The sequence below is a fragment of the Ornithodoros turicata genome, chromosome 4 (assembly GCF_037126465.1).
Source record: "Ornithodoros turicata isolate Travis chromosome 4, ASM3712646v1, whole genome shotgun sequence".
Classification (NCBI taxonomy): domain Eukaryota; kingdom Metazoa; phylum Arthropoda; class Arachnida; order Ixodida; family Argasidae; genus Ornithodoros; species Ornithodoros turicata.
Window position 1 is genome coordinate 25,118,462 of NC_088204.1, and position 16,027 is coordinate 25,134,488.

At 44.0% G+C, this 16,027-nt stretch overlaps 1 protein-coding gene across 2 annotated transcripts; it reads left to right on the plus strand.

The window, feature by feature from the left end:
• Nucleotides 1-16,019, plus strand: LOC135391344 (lysophospholipid acyltransferase 7-like). 2 transcript variants are annotated; one of them, XM_064621589.1, is made up of 8 exons: nucleotides 1-286; nucleotides 3,366-3,605; nucleotides 4,230-4,356; nucleotides 7,528-7,684; nucleotides 11,552-11,703; nucleotides 11,774-11,985; nucleotides 13,943-14,122; nucleotides 15,430-16,019. In XM_064621589.1, exons 2-8 carry the CDS (start codon nucleotides 3,391-3,393, stop codon nucleotides 15,767-15,769), a joined length of 1,383 nt encoding a protein of 460 aa, XP_064477659.1. In that variant the 5' UTR covers nucleotides 1-286; nucleotides 3,366-3,390; the 3' UTR covers nucleotides 15,770-16,019. The 2 variants fall into 2 exon arrangements, with proteins under 2 accessions (XP_064477659.1, XP_064477660.1); XM_064621590.1 differs by lacking the exon at nucleotides 1-286 and adding an exon at nucleotides 1,413-3,185.
• The last annotated feature ends 8 nt before the right edge of the window (nucleotides 16,020-16,027 follow it).

Here is a 16,027-nt window from a genome sequence, read left to right on the forward strand (position 1 = left end):
CTGCCGACAAGTTCTATACATACTGACATCTTCGCAACGCCAACCGAACACAATTATCGGTTTTCTCAAAAGCATATGAACCGCACCCACCACTTTCTTCGCGTTTCACAGCACACAAAGTGGAAACCACGGCCAAGCTAGAATTGCCTGCAGACTATACGCACAGCATATAGACAACAACGATGAGCGCGAGGTTCCCCGTCCGTTGGATGCTGTGTCACTATCGAATGCAGCAACAGTCTGGATATAACCTGTATGGAACGCTCTAATACAGTTCGCGTATCTGGTAAGTGAGGCAATCTTTCTTCCATGAGATCACTGCTGTGACAGTTGAGCGCGCGTTCGAATATCTACCGCGCTGCGCTCCGCAAACATAAATCTCGCAATATGTTTGACAGCAGGCAACTAATCCTCGTTTTGTAATCTGCTTACTAAAGAAGAATGCGACACACGGAAAGCGTGTCTAATTTGCTAGCAGCGTTCTCTATATCTCGTTTCGTAGCTGTTTCCCATGACATATGCCTGCAAGGTGGCTTCCCCGCAAGCAGGGATAAAGTCAGGAGAAGCCGGATTTCCGTTTACCAGCAAAATTATTCCTTCCTCGGTGTTATTTCTAAACGAACATCACGTAATCGTTGGCTCTTGCCGAGTGGGTATAGCGCTGCACGTCAAAAACGGATGCGTAACAAGTAGTTAAGTATACCTAGGACCACGGGCGGATCTAAGATTTTCCCGAGGTGGGTCCGCTGTGGACAAGTGCCACGTGCATGCAGTGGCGTATCTAGGGTGTGGCAGGTGTGGACAGGTGCCATGGGCGCCAGGTGAACAGGGGCGCCATTATGTGGTCGGGTGTGAATGTGCCAGGTCGTGCACTCAACCTGGCACATTCATAAATGATCTAAAGCACCCGCCATTAGAGAGGTTGTATGTGAAACCTAGTGCGGAACACACGAAAACGCATCCCCAAGGACATAATGTTAACCACGAGGTAGCTAAACTGGGCGCGTGACGTATTTGACGAGAACGGGGCACCGTGAGCAAACCGAACCAGCTCAGTGAGCGACTGTCACGGCCGAGACCAAAGCAGCCTAAACAAAAGGTAGATCCCAGTACCCTGTACGGTTACTCGAGACGCGACAGCAGCATTTGAGGATGTTTAGGTAGCAAGCCGATCGCAGCAGTGGGACTTTGAGAGAGATATCTGAGCAAGAAAATCGACCCGACGAAAAGAGTTCGTATCGGGCGGACCAACAAGAGGGTCGACCTGAACCCGTGTGTCGGGCTGGGGCAGGTGTAAAGGTGTAGGGGCGATTTCGGCAAATTTTACACTTCCGATGTTGACGGCAACGAGCTGTACGAAGAAATTTTGGACTGCAAAATGTTGCTCGCGAGGCGCACAGAAAACAAAATATCGAGACCCAAAAGAGCTTCTTGAATTTATTGTTCACTATGGAGATGAGAATGTCTTCCCGAACCTTCGGATTGCGGTCCAGATAATGCTTACGATCGCGGTTTCAATTGCCAGCTGTGAGCGGTCATTTAGCAAGCTAAAGCTGATACTTTCGTATTTAAGAGCATCAATGGGCCAGGACAGGCTTTCCGAGCTTGCTGTCCTAAGTGTGTAACGAGAAGAAACAGAACAAATTGATTTCAGTGACATTATCGACAAATTTGCAGCAGCAAAAGCTAGAAAGGCTATCATGTGACGTTAGTGGGCCATCTGCATGTGTAGTAGTTCTGTGGATTTCATTAAAGTATTTACAAAACATGACCAACTGTGTCCTCGATATGTGCCTGAACAGGGGCGCAGACTAACTGGTTGCCATGGGCGCAGGTAGCTCTAGATACGCCACTGCGTGCATGCTGGGATTGGTCCACTGAACCCTATGTTCAAGTCTGGAATTGAGGGGGGTCCGGACCCCTGAACCTCCCCCTCCCCCAGATCCGCGCCTGCCTAGGGCCCCTCGAAGCCGCCCTCCTAACAAGGGCTCTTACATAATCCCAACTTTGCCCTGCCGTTTCCAGGTTCTGGCTACCATATCATGTGTGATGACGGCTATACCATTAAGAGTAGAGATAAGGGCACTTTCGGTCCGAACTTTTCATATGTATACATTTTGTGTCACAAATGGAATGGCAAACTCATCAACCCATTCCACGTGATTGCAAGTACAACCGTGCATTGGATCAATTCAGACTGCGAGCCACTTTTGGCTATACAGACCGAGGGAAAGTGGAAATCGCTGTGTGTAAGGACTCTCCCAAAAGAGAGATAGATAGAATAGGTATATAGATGGCCAGCACCTGGATGTGCTCATATCTTAACTAAAATAAAATATCTATGCCTTTGTCACAACCGCACAAAACAGATAAGGCTCAGTTGTTGCATTCCCAAGTTTTCTGACATTTGTTTAAAACAGCATATCCAACGGAGCGGCGTAACGTGGGTTCCCAGCGCCTGGAGCGAAATGAGTAGTATATCCCCCCCACCCAAACATGCTCGGTTGATTCATGCCTCAGCCACGGCCAGCGATCGAGGGACCGTGCCTCAGCAGACATTTCCCGGAAATTAGAAACCGAAACAGCACACGACTCCTGCACATCAAAAGAGCCTGTATCAAACAAACAAAGTACAAACCAAGTGGTGTTTTTGCAGCATGAACAGCTAAGCCTGCAAGATCCCCAGTGATGCCAGTGACACCCCACAAACAACCCATCGGATGTGTTATCCTCTTTTATCTGTTATTTTTCCCAGTTTCTTAGACAACTTGTCTAGGTGTTCGCTTGTGGTATCTGCCTTTTGTTCGGATACCTGCCCAGTTTCGAAAGGGATTAAGCAAATCTGAACCTGAACATTCACTTTGAGAATATGCGCTGCTGTCTCAACGCTGAAGCACACAGGATGCAAATTTACTCCGGCGTGGTATATCAAAACTCGCTTCAATCGCCCTTTGTGCCATTAAACCCATAATCGCTAATCACTTCAATCGCCTCTGTCTTTGATGCTCCCAGAAGGTCGTTCCAATAGCGCACAATGTGAAAAAAAATTGGATTTTGTCAAGTGATAAACATTTTCACTGCTTCTATTTCAAACTTTTCTCTCTGTCAATAATTTGCCCCCAAACAAATCTTGCACCCGGGACGACCGCCCCTAGCCCCCCTCCACGCTACTCCACTGTCCAACGGTGAGTAGGGCCAGCACGTCAGGGAGTATGCCAGTCAGAATTGTTCCTTTATTTATAATACAGGAATATAAAAACAACTACACAAGAGTGATGATGATGATGATAAAATGATTATTCATAAAATACCAAGACGTATAGAGCACAATCCAAGCAATCTCTGTTTGATACTGTATTTTTCAGGTTCAGTCATCTAACCATAGGCACGATGAATCTCTCCACGGACATCATTTACACGGGATTGCTGCTCCTCTGCGTCATGATGGGACACTTCTTATACATTATTCAAAGTGCTGGCATGCGACGAAACTTCTGTACAGTCTTTGGCATCATCTTAGTGGTCATTGTATCGGGGTGGCATACGGTACACCCGTTAACAATGACCGTCGTCAATAGCCTCATCGTTATCTACGTGCCAGTCAGGCAGGTCCACTCATGCTTCTCAGGTTGTCGTTCAAGACTAGCATTCTTTCAACAGTGTTCCTAATACGTAGATATTTTGAATAACTTCATTATAGAGTGTTTCAGGTAATGTGTTACCAAAGTCTACTAAAAGATCCACTTGTCTGGAAATTACGGTGTTAGCTACATTTATCTACAAGGTGCACAGGATGCATTAGGTGGCATATTTAGTGGTGGATTTGGGTAAACTACAATATGCTGCCTGATTCTGGGGGAAAAAAAAACATTACCTTGACATATTTCAGAGCTCAATTCAAGAAAATAAATTTCTTTAGGTTATTAACATTTGATAAAGTTACTCGTTGTACGTGGCAAAAGTTCACCATACATAAACACTGCATAATGCTTGATAAAAAACATAATGATAAAAAGCCCCATAAAGTTGAGAGAGACAAGTAGATTTTGCTTAATAGACTTTTATGGCACATTAGGCACATATGGCACACATTCTGTACGTTTATGTCCTGTACGTTCTGTATGTACGTTTATGACCTTTTTATCGTGTATGTTTACCTGCATGTTTATGGCACAAAACAGATTCTGTTTTCAAAGAAAGGAAGCATTACAGGAAATGTCTCTTTGCAGGTTTCGTACGAAATTGAGTTTTGTCTTCTCCTTCGGATATCTCATATTCTTCAAATACCTTAAAATGTATAACATTCAAACACCTCCTGATATTACAAACTGCATTCAGATGATGTTGACCCTCAAGGTAAGTCATGCAAAAGAAAACATTTGTAACCTACCTACATGTTGTAATTTCATAATACTTCGCAGAATACTTCGAAAATATGACAATGGCTACAAAAGAGAAGGCTAGTGGTGTTCTTCTACCCTCTGTGGGATATGTAACATACATACAGGGTGTTTTCTTTCATTTGTTAGAGATTTCTTATTTAAAAAAAAGCTATTACAGCAGCATGGATACTGTTCTTGCACGTGGGCTATATGGCCAGGCAGACATTCTCTCTTTTAAAAACCCTGAAACAAGCAACGCCGCATTGAAATATCAATCGCCGAATTTTGCTATGCAAATGAGCTGAAACCGTGCCGATCATGAGCACAGGGTGGACAGTGCTCATTCCACGTCACAGGACCGTGTCCTTTGGAGCGATGGAGATGATTGGAGCAAGTGCTGATCGGTTGGCCAGACCAGACATTCTGCAACCCAGATAAGCCTCCATCGGCAAAGGTCAAGTGCTCCTCAAGAGCGACGTTCTGGTTTTCGGCTCATTTGTATGGTAAAATTCAACAACTGATATTTCAGAGCATGTGCTTGTTTGAATTTCAAAATTCAATATATCAAAATTGTCTCCCATATTTTTTACCCCAAATCCCCTAATCACGTAGTTAGTTAATGAATATTAGTTACATACACTCTCCGAGAGGATATACGGCCATATAACTCAACTGCAGAAACGACATCTATGCTGTTATCGTAACTTTCTGTTAAAGCAAATCTGTAACGAATAAAAGACACATCCTGTATAGAGCCTGTGTATGTGCATAGCTGAAAGGTGATACTAAAAAAAATCGAAATAGTATACTGCGATATTAGTCTGAGTACGAGTGGGGAAGGTGCAACACAATTTCGGAAATCTTGCTGGTAGAACTAAGTACGCAGGTTTTTTGTTCCTTAAAACGTTTCCAGTTACAGTTACAGCCAGTTTGTGAAAACAACAACAACAGAGTCAGTCACGGTCACCTTCTTCGAAATGTAACTATAGTTACAGCTACGGTTACTACAGTCTAGTAAATGCGCACCCCTCAAACGCTTTATTCTAGCACTCGAACTTTCCAAACGCTCGTACACCAAGTGTACACCAGTTGTATACTTCAGTACAAACACATCCCTTCCCACATTAAAACATTGATCAGAAGTGAAATTTTTTTTTTCAGTGCAACATTGTAACGAATAACAAGACACAGTTTGGAAACTGATCTGTGGGAAAATATAGCTCTACCCAAGCATAGACGTAGCCAGAAAAATATTTTTCGAAGGGTTCTCTGGGACCTTTACATGCAGAAGGGGGATCTCACAGTCGTATTCCTTCTCCCAAACGAGGCGGGATGTTGAACCCCTTGCTTTGCTTTTTACTACAGAGTAGAACCTGATCTGTCGAAACGAGCAAAAAATTAGGGTATGAGATTACGTTGCTACCTCTCCAAGATTAATAACAAGGTGGCATTTTGTTTCTTTACACATTGCATGTTACAAAAAATCTGATGTGAAACCATAGTCCTATCTAGCCTGTTTCTGCAGTGTCCCAGAGAAAGTGAAACACTGTGTTGTCGAGCAGGGATAACACTGAATTCAGGGTATGCCTGAGGCATGAACGCATCTATTATGCACCTCAACATATGAGCTTTTGTCCAAGTTAGCTAATCGAGGTAGTACGTACAGCTTGGGACAAAAGTTTACGGAACACAGTGCTCGCTTATTTCTTCGTCGGCAACTGAGATACCTGTTTTAATTTTGTTCACTACAGTTTTCTACCGCGGAGACAGTCCGATGAAGAAATACATAAGTGCAGTGTCCCGTGAACTTTTATTTACATTTACTACGCTTAGGCCCGGTTTCACCAACGCAGATTCACACTTGAACCGAGATCAACGATCCGTTAACTTGAATTTAGCGCTTGATTCTGCTTCATTAAAGGGAGTTATTGCCACTAAAACACTCTTCGCGTCACCAACTAACGTTTGTAAAAAAGAATTGAGTGTTCGCTTCAAGTTTTAGCAACCCTTGATCTCGGTTCAAAGTTAACTAGCGTTGGTGAAACCGGGCCTTAGTACTGCTTTTTATTCCCGAAGAGATATCCAGCAAAGGAATCCTCATGCTTCTTGACTCTTAAACTTATCTCTTCGGACATCACTTTAACATAAGCACTCTTAAAGCGACAATCTGGACACGCACCAAAGCTAAACATATGCTGTAATATCTTACGATGCTCACAACCATCATGCAAAATATTTCACTTAAATCTGAAGCCAATTATTTTTTACTGAATTGTGTGGCAACACTTTTGCTGCTGCCACATACGTCACTGTTGGTAACTTGCAGTTTTTGTTCTGCCAAGCAGTCAAACCACTGACTGCTGATTGTGTTTTACTGTACCTCAAAACATCAATCGCCTTTATCTCAGTGACACACTCTTGAGATGTCTGCCGATGTGCGGGAGCTCATGTTTACATCGCCGTGAAACTGAAACCAGATACAAAGGTGCTGTTTGTTGTCCCGGTTTAATTTAAAAATTACAATGCTCTGCTGGATGTAATTTTGCATCAATCTCAAAATCAATCCACAGCTCCAGACTGCCCATTTTAAGACCTGGTTCACACATACGGCAACGGCGGGGACGGGGGACTGTGAACGACAATGGCAACTAGATGGCAACTAGGCCCAGAAGAAGAACAGTCTCTGTTCGAAATATCGGCGGCTTCTGTCCTGAGGCAACTCCCTTCCTACATCTCTACCGGTTCGCTGGATTTCTACCCATCTATGGCAACTAGATGTGCTGCTGTCGCTTGTCGCTGCTCTTCACACCGTCTCTTCCTCCGCCGTGGTCCATACGCAACCCCGTTGGTCACCATCTGCAGCTGCCACACGAAGCCGCCACACGCGGAGCCCATTGGTCGATGGAGCGTGGGAGAGGTCGCATCACAGCAAAAGTTGGACATGTCTCAACTAATTGCTGTGCTGCGGAGGGTGCCACAGCATCACAATGGCAAGGAAATGGCACGGTTTGTTATGTCGTCCACGATTGCCGTATGTGTGAACTAGCCTTAAAGCTTTCCATGATCAGAGGTGCTGTGGAGGCCATGGAGCTCAACAAGAGCGTGCCTTCTGTCTGCCTATCAAAAATGCTTTACTCTCTTCTAGATGGCAGGTGTCTCAATTGAGCTTGACATCCTACGAGAGAAACGCTCAAACCAAAAAGACGAAAAGTCCAAGGTATGGGATTATGAGGAAAATGACATGAATCTTACCCCACTGGACATCTTCCACTACGCTTTCTGCTATGTAGGCGTACTGGTTGGTGAGTGCATTTTTGCATCTATTGAGGAAGAAATGCTTGTAGAGTGGATACACGCTGTTCCATAGGGGGTTGTTCGTTTAACAAAAAGCTCTCTGTGAAGTCACACAAGCGTTGTAACTACCACGTATCCTGTTCAGCACTGTTAAAATGAACGTTCACTGGACTAGTGCAGATGTGGACAGTTAAAAAGTGCAGAACAATATAAAATCCGTTTTGCTTGCCTGAGAAACTAATTCTTCCCCTAGTGACGCAGGAGGTGTCACACGATTGTGCGATGAAGGGAAAGAGTATAGTATACAGGGTGGCCACCTTAACTATAGAAGTACTTTTTAAAAATAGAAAAATCACTTTTTCCCAGTTTTAAACAATGGCGATGTACTCTATGCCTAAAGGCCCACCTTAGAGGGCACAGGCAAGCTTCTGTGTCGATGCATTAGTTAACTTTCGTTAATTGACTTTTTAATTATCAACGATAGAAGATTGACCCAGTGAGAACACCGAATCCCTTGGGGTCACCGGTAACATTACCGTTTTCAGAAAAAAAAATCGACAGAGTTATAGCGCGAGGAAAGGGCCTGCAAATAAGGCGATCTGGTGGTCTTTTTTCGACGCTCAAGTAGAAGCGCTTACATTTTCTTTTCCTCTGTATGCAGGGGAGGGAAAACACTGCCTCAGGGGGGGACAGACCCTGCATGGGGACAGATTGGTGCGACAGCTATTTCCCACCCCCGCATACACAGGAAATGAAAACGGGAGCGCTCCTACTTGAGCATCGAAAAATGACTACCAGAGCACCTTTTTTCCAGGCCCTTTCCTCGCACTATAACTGCCTCAATTTTTGTTCTGAAAACGGTAACGTTCCCAGTTACCCTAAATGATCCGATGTTCTCATTGGGTCAGTGTTCTATCATTGATAATTAAAAAGTTAATTAATGCATCGTCAGAGAAGCTTTCCCGAGTCATCTTAAGGTGGGCCTTCAGGCATAGAGTACATTGCCATTGGTTAAAGCTGGGAAAAAGCGATTTTCCAATTTTTCAAAATTACTTCTATAGTCACGGTGGACACCCTGTATATCTAACGGTTCAACTGCTGGGGACAAAGAGGTGTTATATATCAGGACGTGTCACTTCTTTGGTCTCGCTCCTGTTTTACTACGTTAATAATGATCACTTGGGTAAATGTACTACACTAACATGTGCATTTTTGAATACATTAGGTACTGATGCATCGTACGCAATAAACGAGTGTTGCTATATGAAAGACAAAAAGGCGGACTAGGTAAAAGGCATGGTTGCATGCTTTTAGTTTTTGGTTGTTCTACCTGGAGCTAGTAGCACTACTCAATACTCTTCGACATGCAAGAGTTCCACATGCGTGGTTGTCCCTTCTGCACAGTGGCATTTCAATTTTGTATCTTTGCATAGGTCAAATAAATAAAAGCATTCCATGTGAAAGTGAGTGAGCCTAATCTGTGGCAACATGGTGCACATGCTGCAGGGATGGACGGTGCGGAAGAATAAATATCATCCACCAGGGTGAAATTTGGTGGTTACCTGGGTGATAACTTAAAATTAGTGAAAACTGAAAAATTTTAGTGTATAACACGCACCCGCGTCATGCAATTCCGAGTTCTTTTCTTTTGAGCAGGAACTAGGCTCTGTATCGCCCTTACTGTACATAACAACAGAAGAATGCATGCCGAGTACCAGTATTGTTTTACTGTTACCATTTATTATTAGTTTATTTACCTACAAGGTACGGCCTCTATTTTAAAGTACAGGTAGGCCACCCGAGTGGTCATCTAGAGACCGTAAGGCCATGTGAAGACAGAAGGGTGTTCCGAATTCATTCTGAAGTTCATTTCCGGAGTCATTTGGGGTCCCTGGCCCTCAGCTGGCCTATGCCTGGTATGTTGCCCTCAGTCAGGAGCAATGGTGCTGCAAAGGGAAGCAGCTATCAATCCAGGACTACAGAAGCCTAGTGTCCTCCACTTGTCGGACAACCACCTAAGAGGTGACGCATTGAACCCCGCCCATAGCTATTCCTAGGCTATGAGTCACCAGACATCCTCCAAAAAGTTGACCTTCTGCGAAAAAAAATCCGATGTATAACTTGTAGTGCCTCTTCATGACACTTTTTTCAAGAAATACGGAAAATACGTTTGGTGTTCTTCCGCCTAAACCATTGAACTGGGTTTCTAGTGATTGAAATCGCTTCTACCTTTATGGCGATCAAAGTATAATATGCGCAGACACCTGAATGGACCAGATAAATTACATAAACAGAAATATGCACTGTGGCCTTTGTGACTCAAACAAAGCCTAGGAAAATAGAAAGAACTTCTTGTATTGATTTTGATTAATTGATCTGATTTGATTTCGTTTTGCTTTGATTTGATTTGAGTGTCGACGAGCATCTCGAAAAGCCCCCGGGTACAGTTGTTTGCAATCGAGTACTCTTTACAGGGTGTTCTTTGTAGGATGCTGAGAAAGCCTGCAAAAAGTGGGACAGAAGAATATGAATAACTGTGGAATGCGGACAGATACATGATTTCCCATCTGCGCACATGGGTTGTAGTGCTCTCAAGTGTGCATTGAACAAACTCTACTGTTAGCCTGGCTTCGCAGTATTGGGGAAGCGGAATGTAGCAGTGGACACTGTTCATTCACAGCATGCCTCAGAGTGATTAGATGGGCAGATGAGAGTCGTGTCCTTTTACTTTTATTTGTGTGTTTTACTGTGACCCAAGTGATGCAAAACTCTTGGCCGCAACTGTATGGCATAACTGCGAATAATAATGCACTAAGTAAAAGCGATGGTGCATTTGCACTGACGAGCATGCCTGCAAACCAAGTGAAGTAAGCAATTCGAGTTTATTTTCATGACGGGCATTACATGGTGTGATCCGATGTCATGGTCATGCTGTTACGTTGACATTTAGGATTGTAAGGTTCAGGACCAGATATGATTGTGCATATTATCAAACGGCATATATACAGGGGTGTTTCACCTAAAGTGATAAAAAATCCTAACTGGCGACGTACTCCCCAGAGGACTGTGGGACTTTCGGCAACTACCTTCTGGAAACTTTTGCCATCCACTGAGGAAGGCTTTGGACAGTTTTTAATTGTGGGAAATTTATTTTCTTCAATTTAACTTCACTCACTTTTTTTTTTACAGAATATGGAGTCCTCCATGGATAATCGCACACCCAACAAAAACTATGTGCAGTATCCCAACAGAAATGGTAGAAAAAAATTGTAAAAATTACGCTTTAGCCCCGCCTGCTTGATTTTCGCAAAGAAGCGTGCACGAAACGTGCGTCTAGAGGAGGAAGTGTACCCGCCTTCATCTGTTTTGCCTTCTTTGTGATAAGACAGTTGTTTTGTTTCTTTTGTAATAAGACGGTTGTCATCAGCATCAAGGCCAAAGCCGGGGAAAGAAAGGTAAAACAAGAGGCAGGGACACTTCCTCCTCTCCCCGCATCTTCCATATGCAAATCTTTGCGAAAATCAAGCAGGCGTGGCTAAAGCGTAATTTTGCAACTTTTTTCACTATTTCTGTTGCGATACTGTGCATTGTTTTTGTTGGCTCCGTGGTTATCCGTGGAGGACTTCATATACCTGTAAAAAAAAGCGAGGTTCGCTTGGCAATTTGAAGTTCAACAAAGTGTCCAAAGCCTTCCTAAATGGCGGCAAAGTTTCCAGAAGGTAATTGCCGAAAGCCTCACAATCACTCACAATGTCGCCAGTTAGAATTTTTTATCACTTTAGTCGAAACACCCTGTATAGAGATACATGATGCTTGCGCACGATGGGATGATGCTAGCGGCTGAATTTCTTAGCGGAGAAGTTTTCCCATTACAGGCCCATATTACCGGTACAGAACGTACAGGGACTTTATAAGGGCACCCTATGCAACATCCGTCAATCGTATGGCACATTGTCTGGACCGTATAAAAGTTGTGCCTCTCTACATCGTCATTTGGTTTCTCGTCAACATGTATACCCCAGCAGATGTACGAAGGTCCTCCATTTCCTCTCACTTTGTAAAACGAGAAAAAGAAAACATGCTTTTCTTGTTTATAGTATATAGGCCAGGATTCGTTCTACCGTGACCACGGACTGATCTACAGACTGCTCTACTTGTGGCCAGTCTTTCTGAGCTTCCGAATGCGTCTCTACACCGGCTTCATCTTGGGGGAATGCGGGTGCATAGCCGCGGGCATGGGCCTCTACCCTTCTGCAGCCAATGCCGCCCCCGGTGCTGGACCCACAAATCTGCCTGCACTCGTGGCTGTGTAAGACATATCTGTGCTGCCGATTGTCGTTATCATCGGGTTTTAAAAGAGCATGGAAGGGCTCGAAAAAAAAAAAAGAAAGAGAGAGATGGGACGAATCCAGAATTTTGTGAATCTGAATCCAAATCCAAGGAAGGTTCTGCGAATCCACGAATCCTACGAATCTCGAATCTTTAGAATCTTTTCTTTAAAAAAGAGTTTAAAAAGCCAAGAAAAAGCTTCTACTGGAGTGTTTTGAAGCAGACTATGATACATTTGTTTAATGAAATAAAAAGTCCAGTTTCGGGAGAAAGTATACCCATGTAGTATACTTAACATATTGTTCATCGACTACAAGAAATACATAAATTCTCGAGTCTGAATTATGTACATAAAGCTAAAGCAGCAAAACCATATTACTCTTAAACTTGTAATGCAACAGTTCCCGCATGAACTCTTTTGGTCCAGAGCAATGTAAACAAATAAACAAGAAAACACCTGTCGGCCAATGAGGCTTTTGGTGGACTCTGGAGGCGCCAATTTGAAAGAGAAACGAATACACGTGGTCGGTGGTTTCGAATTCCCGGATCTCGAATCCCTGCTTCGGACTCGTGGATTTGGCTGGCACATCCCTAAAACAGGAATGACATGCCTTATGGGATCCATATTCACACAAAAAGTACGAGTGCTGTGTGTGCAATCCTTTTGCACATGAGAGCTTTCAACCCCGTGGGTCAGAAAAGCTGCTTCCCGCGGCTGCCAGTCTGTGACATCATGTTAGTTGCTCAGTAGTGAAATATGCCCCTCGTATTTGACTTCCGAAGCAGAGCAGTCGAACCTTGCCCCTGCTTCCTTCTGTGCGTATAAAAGTGCTCCACCGATCTGACGTCACAACATGATGGGAAGAGCTGGGAGAGGTCACCACAGCTTCGCACACCCTTGTAAACTAATTTTATCAGGAATGAAATATTTTGTGTGACAGTACTTAGAGGTAGCGTGCATGTCCGTGTCATGTGGCAAAAAAAAAATGTTTGAGGTTACTTCCATGCTCCATTAACACACCTCTCAAGAGTTCATTAAATGCGGACATGTCACGAGACATTAGAGGAAGAAGTTACACAAAATGAACATTTTTCGTGTCACCCAAATTAAATCTGCCATATTTGCTGTTGGGAAGCGCGTTTTCCAGCTTCAGTTTATGATCATGCGGGTATTATCTTGGCAGCGAATGCAAACCCAATTCATGTAAACACAGTCACGAGGACGGGCCGGGGGAGAATGCGGGGGGTATATGTGTGTGTCTGCACACTGCAGTCAAAAGGTGCACCGACACAGCTGTACTGGTTTTTGTATTCGTTGCAAATAGTTTTACAGAGCAATCAGTTTTTTTTTTACAAATACTGTAATCTACTAAAGCTTCGTCATATTCCTAGCACCTTGGCTCACATGTTGAAAATCTTGTAAGTGCACATGATAGGATCTGACACAAGTGACCATGTGGAGAGTGTGCCAGAATTGTAGATTCATTTTATGTATGTATTTGTGTGCGTGCGTGCGTGCGTGCGTATATATATATATATATATCTTGAAAAGTTGGAGTTGGATCGGACGGCTACGTAATTATAGTTGAAATAAATGGGAGACAGAAGACAAAAGTAGGGGAAGTAACAAAAAAAGGGTTTATTAAAACTTAAAAATCATGAAAGTTAGGCAGAATGTCTACGTTACGGCGGAAGCTCCGCCTTCTTCGGGACTCTTTTGTCCCGAAGAAGGCGGAGCTTCCGCCGTAACGTAGACATTCTCCCTAACTTTCATGATTTTTAAGTTTTAATAAACCCTTTTTTTGTTACTTCCCCTACTTTTGTCTTCTGTCTCCCATTTATTTCAACTATATATATATATATATATAGCACATTTTGGTTGCAGCCATGACAAACTATTTTGTTCTGTAATGACACAATTCAATATGGTCTTCAAGGTGTGACAAGAAGAACTTTTCACGAGAAGAGTTTGACTACCGGACCGTTTACAATGTTGACGAAAGTGGATGTGAAATCAGCGTTACAGTGCGTGACGGGATCCGTCACTGGAACAACACGGTACAATATTGGCTGGCTGTCTATTTCTACAAGCGACTGCCTTTCAACAGAGCATTCAGGTAACTAGAAAGGAAGCTTGAGTTTCACCACTGTGTATTCACACGAGCGACATTCCCCACAATGCCACAGCAGAAGATGCGAAAAAAAACGTCATAGTTTTCTGCTGTTATGTGATTGCGAGCGCTAAACGTCGTGTCTCCACATTCACTGCTAACCATGGGGAATGTCCTGTGACACAGCCACAAGATATTCCGTAGCAGACGACAGGAAAAGACGCTGACGGTGCAGGCTGGTAAGTGGTGTCTGCTAAGTATGCAGTCCGCCACTCCCGATATTCCGGCACCGTGCGAATGCTCAACATAACACGGGACAGAACCGGCTCTGTGAGCAGTGTTTTTGCTCTTTCTTCCACTAGAATATTCCGCGAGGATGTCACTCGTGTGAATATACGGCTACTCGCATATTGGAGGCACTCACATATTGAGCGCAGAAATGCTGGTGCTTTTTTGTTCCCGCACATTAAACGCACCCCGACTTTAGTAGCACGGCCGGATTGTCTCCCACACCGCCAGCCAGCGTATCGTGCAGTCAATGAGAACGAGCGCCTGGCGATGGACTGATGGATGACGAATGCGAAGGGCATAGAGAGCTATTTCATCAGAGCTTGATGGAACGAAAGACAATTTGCTGTGGGAGAATCGCAACATTCAATTCCGGAGAGATCGCGGCTGATATCTTGGTACAAATTGCGACGATGTCTGACAACCGTGACGTTCGATTCCGGGGAGATTGCCACGGATATTTCGGAATAAAACGGGAATTATGTGTACCTAGATTGTTGGTTTCCAATTTTGCCCCACGGATTGAATTTATCCTCCTCAATGGCGCTATGTTTTTGGGTAAAAAATGTGTGCCGTATACGCGAGTCAATTGCATAATTTCAGTCCTGGTTCAGAACAAACGTTCTGGAATTTCTTTAATGTGACATCCAGAATTGCATTTCTCAAGTATCTTTTTCCTTACAATTGGCTGTTATTTGAACTAGACCTTTGTTATGGTTATTTTGGATTCCACATTTTGTGCACTCCATGACAGCAGGAAGTTTGGATGACGCAGCACACAGCAATTTGCACTCTCCAGAGCACAGTTTCCCATTTCCGCTCCTAGGGCGCAGCACTCAGTACCTAGTGCGTTAGGGCGGCTCCAGTGCCGAACGTGAACCGGACGGGGTGCTCTCACTCACGGATCAAAATGAATCACCTGAATTTGCCATTAGAATATTGCACCCCAGTTGATTATTATTTTGGGATTGACACAAAGGTTGTTAAAAAATTTTTTTTCTTCTAACAAAGTACTCACCTTGCAGGGGGGTTCTGACGATGGTACTCAGCTCCATATGGCATGGCCTGCAGCCCGGGTACTTTGTCTGCCTCGTATCCGCATCTGCGTTCTTGGTGGCTGACCGGCACCTAGAACTGTGGACGCAAAGATTCCGCGGCGTGCGCTACGTTGTGAGCCGTCTGCTACTGTGGCTCCTCAAGACTGAAGCCTTCACGTACATGTTGGCTGCATTCTTGTTGCTGGACGGAGTGCGTGTGTGGCGCTATTATAGCCACGTGTACTTTGTGGGCCACCTTTATGTCCTGCTCGTGATCCTGTGGGGTCAGTTCTTACGAGACAGATCGTATGATCCGCAAAAAAAGTGAAGTGTTGCTCCCATAATGTTTATAGAATTGTAAAGTATTTGTACAAATTCTGCATGCTATTAACCTGTGCCAAAGATAACATGGCATACGATCATCATTGTGTTCCTCTGGCCTTTTTACTGCCATGTTACCCAGGTAGCCCCTTTAGCAGAGCCTGGTCATTGAAGTGATACTACAAGTATTGTATTGCCATGTAGAGTAGTGTTTATTGGGTGCATTGAGTTGTGCATTAAATTGTGAAGATATGGAAGGTGCGGA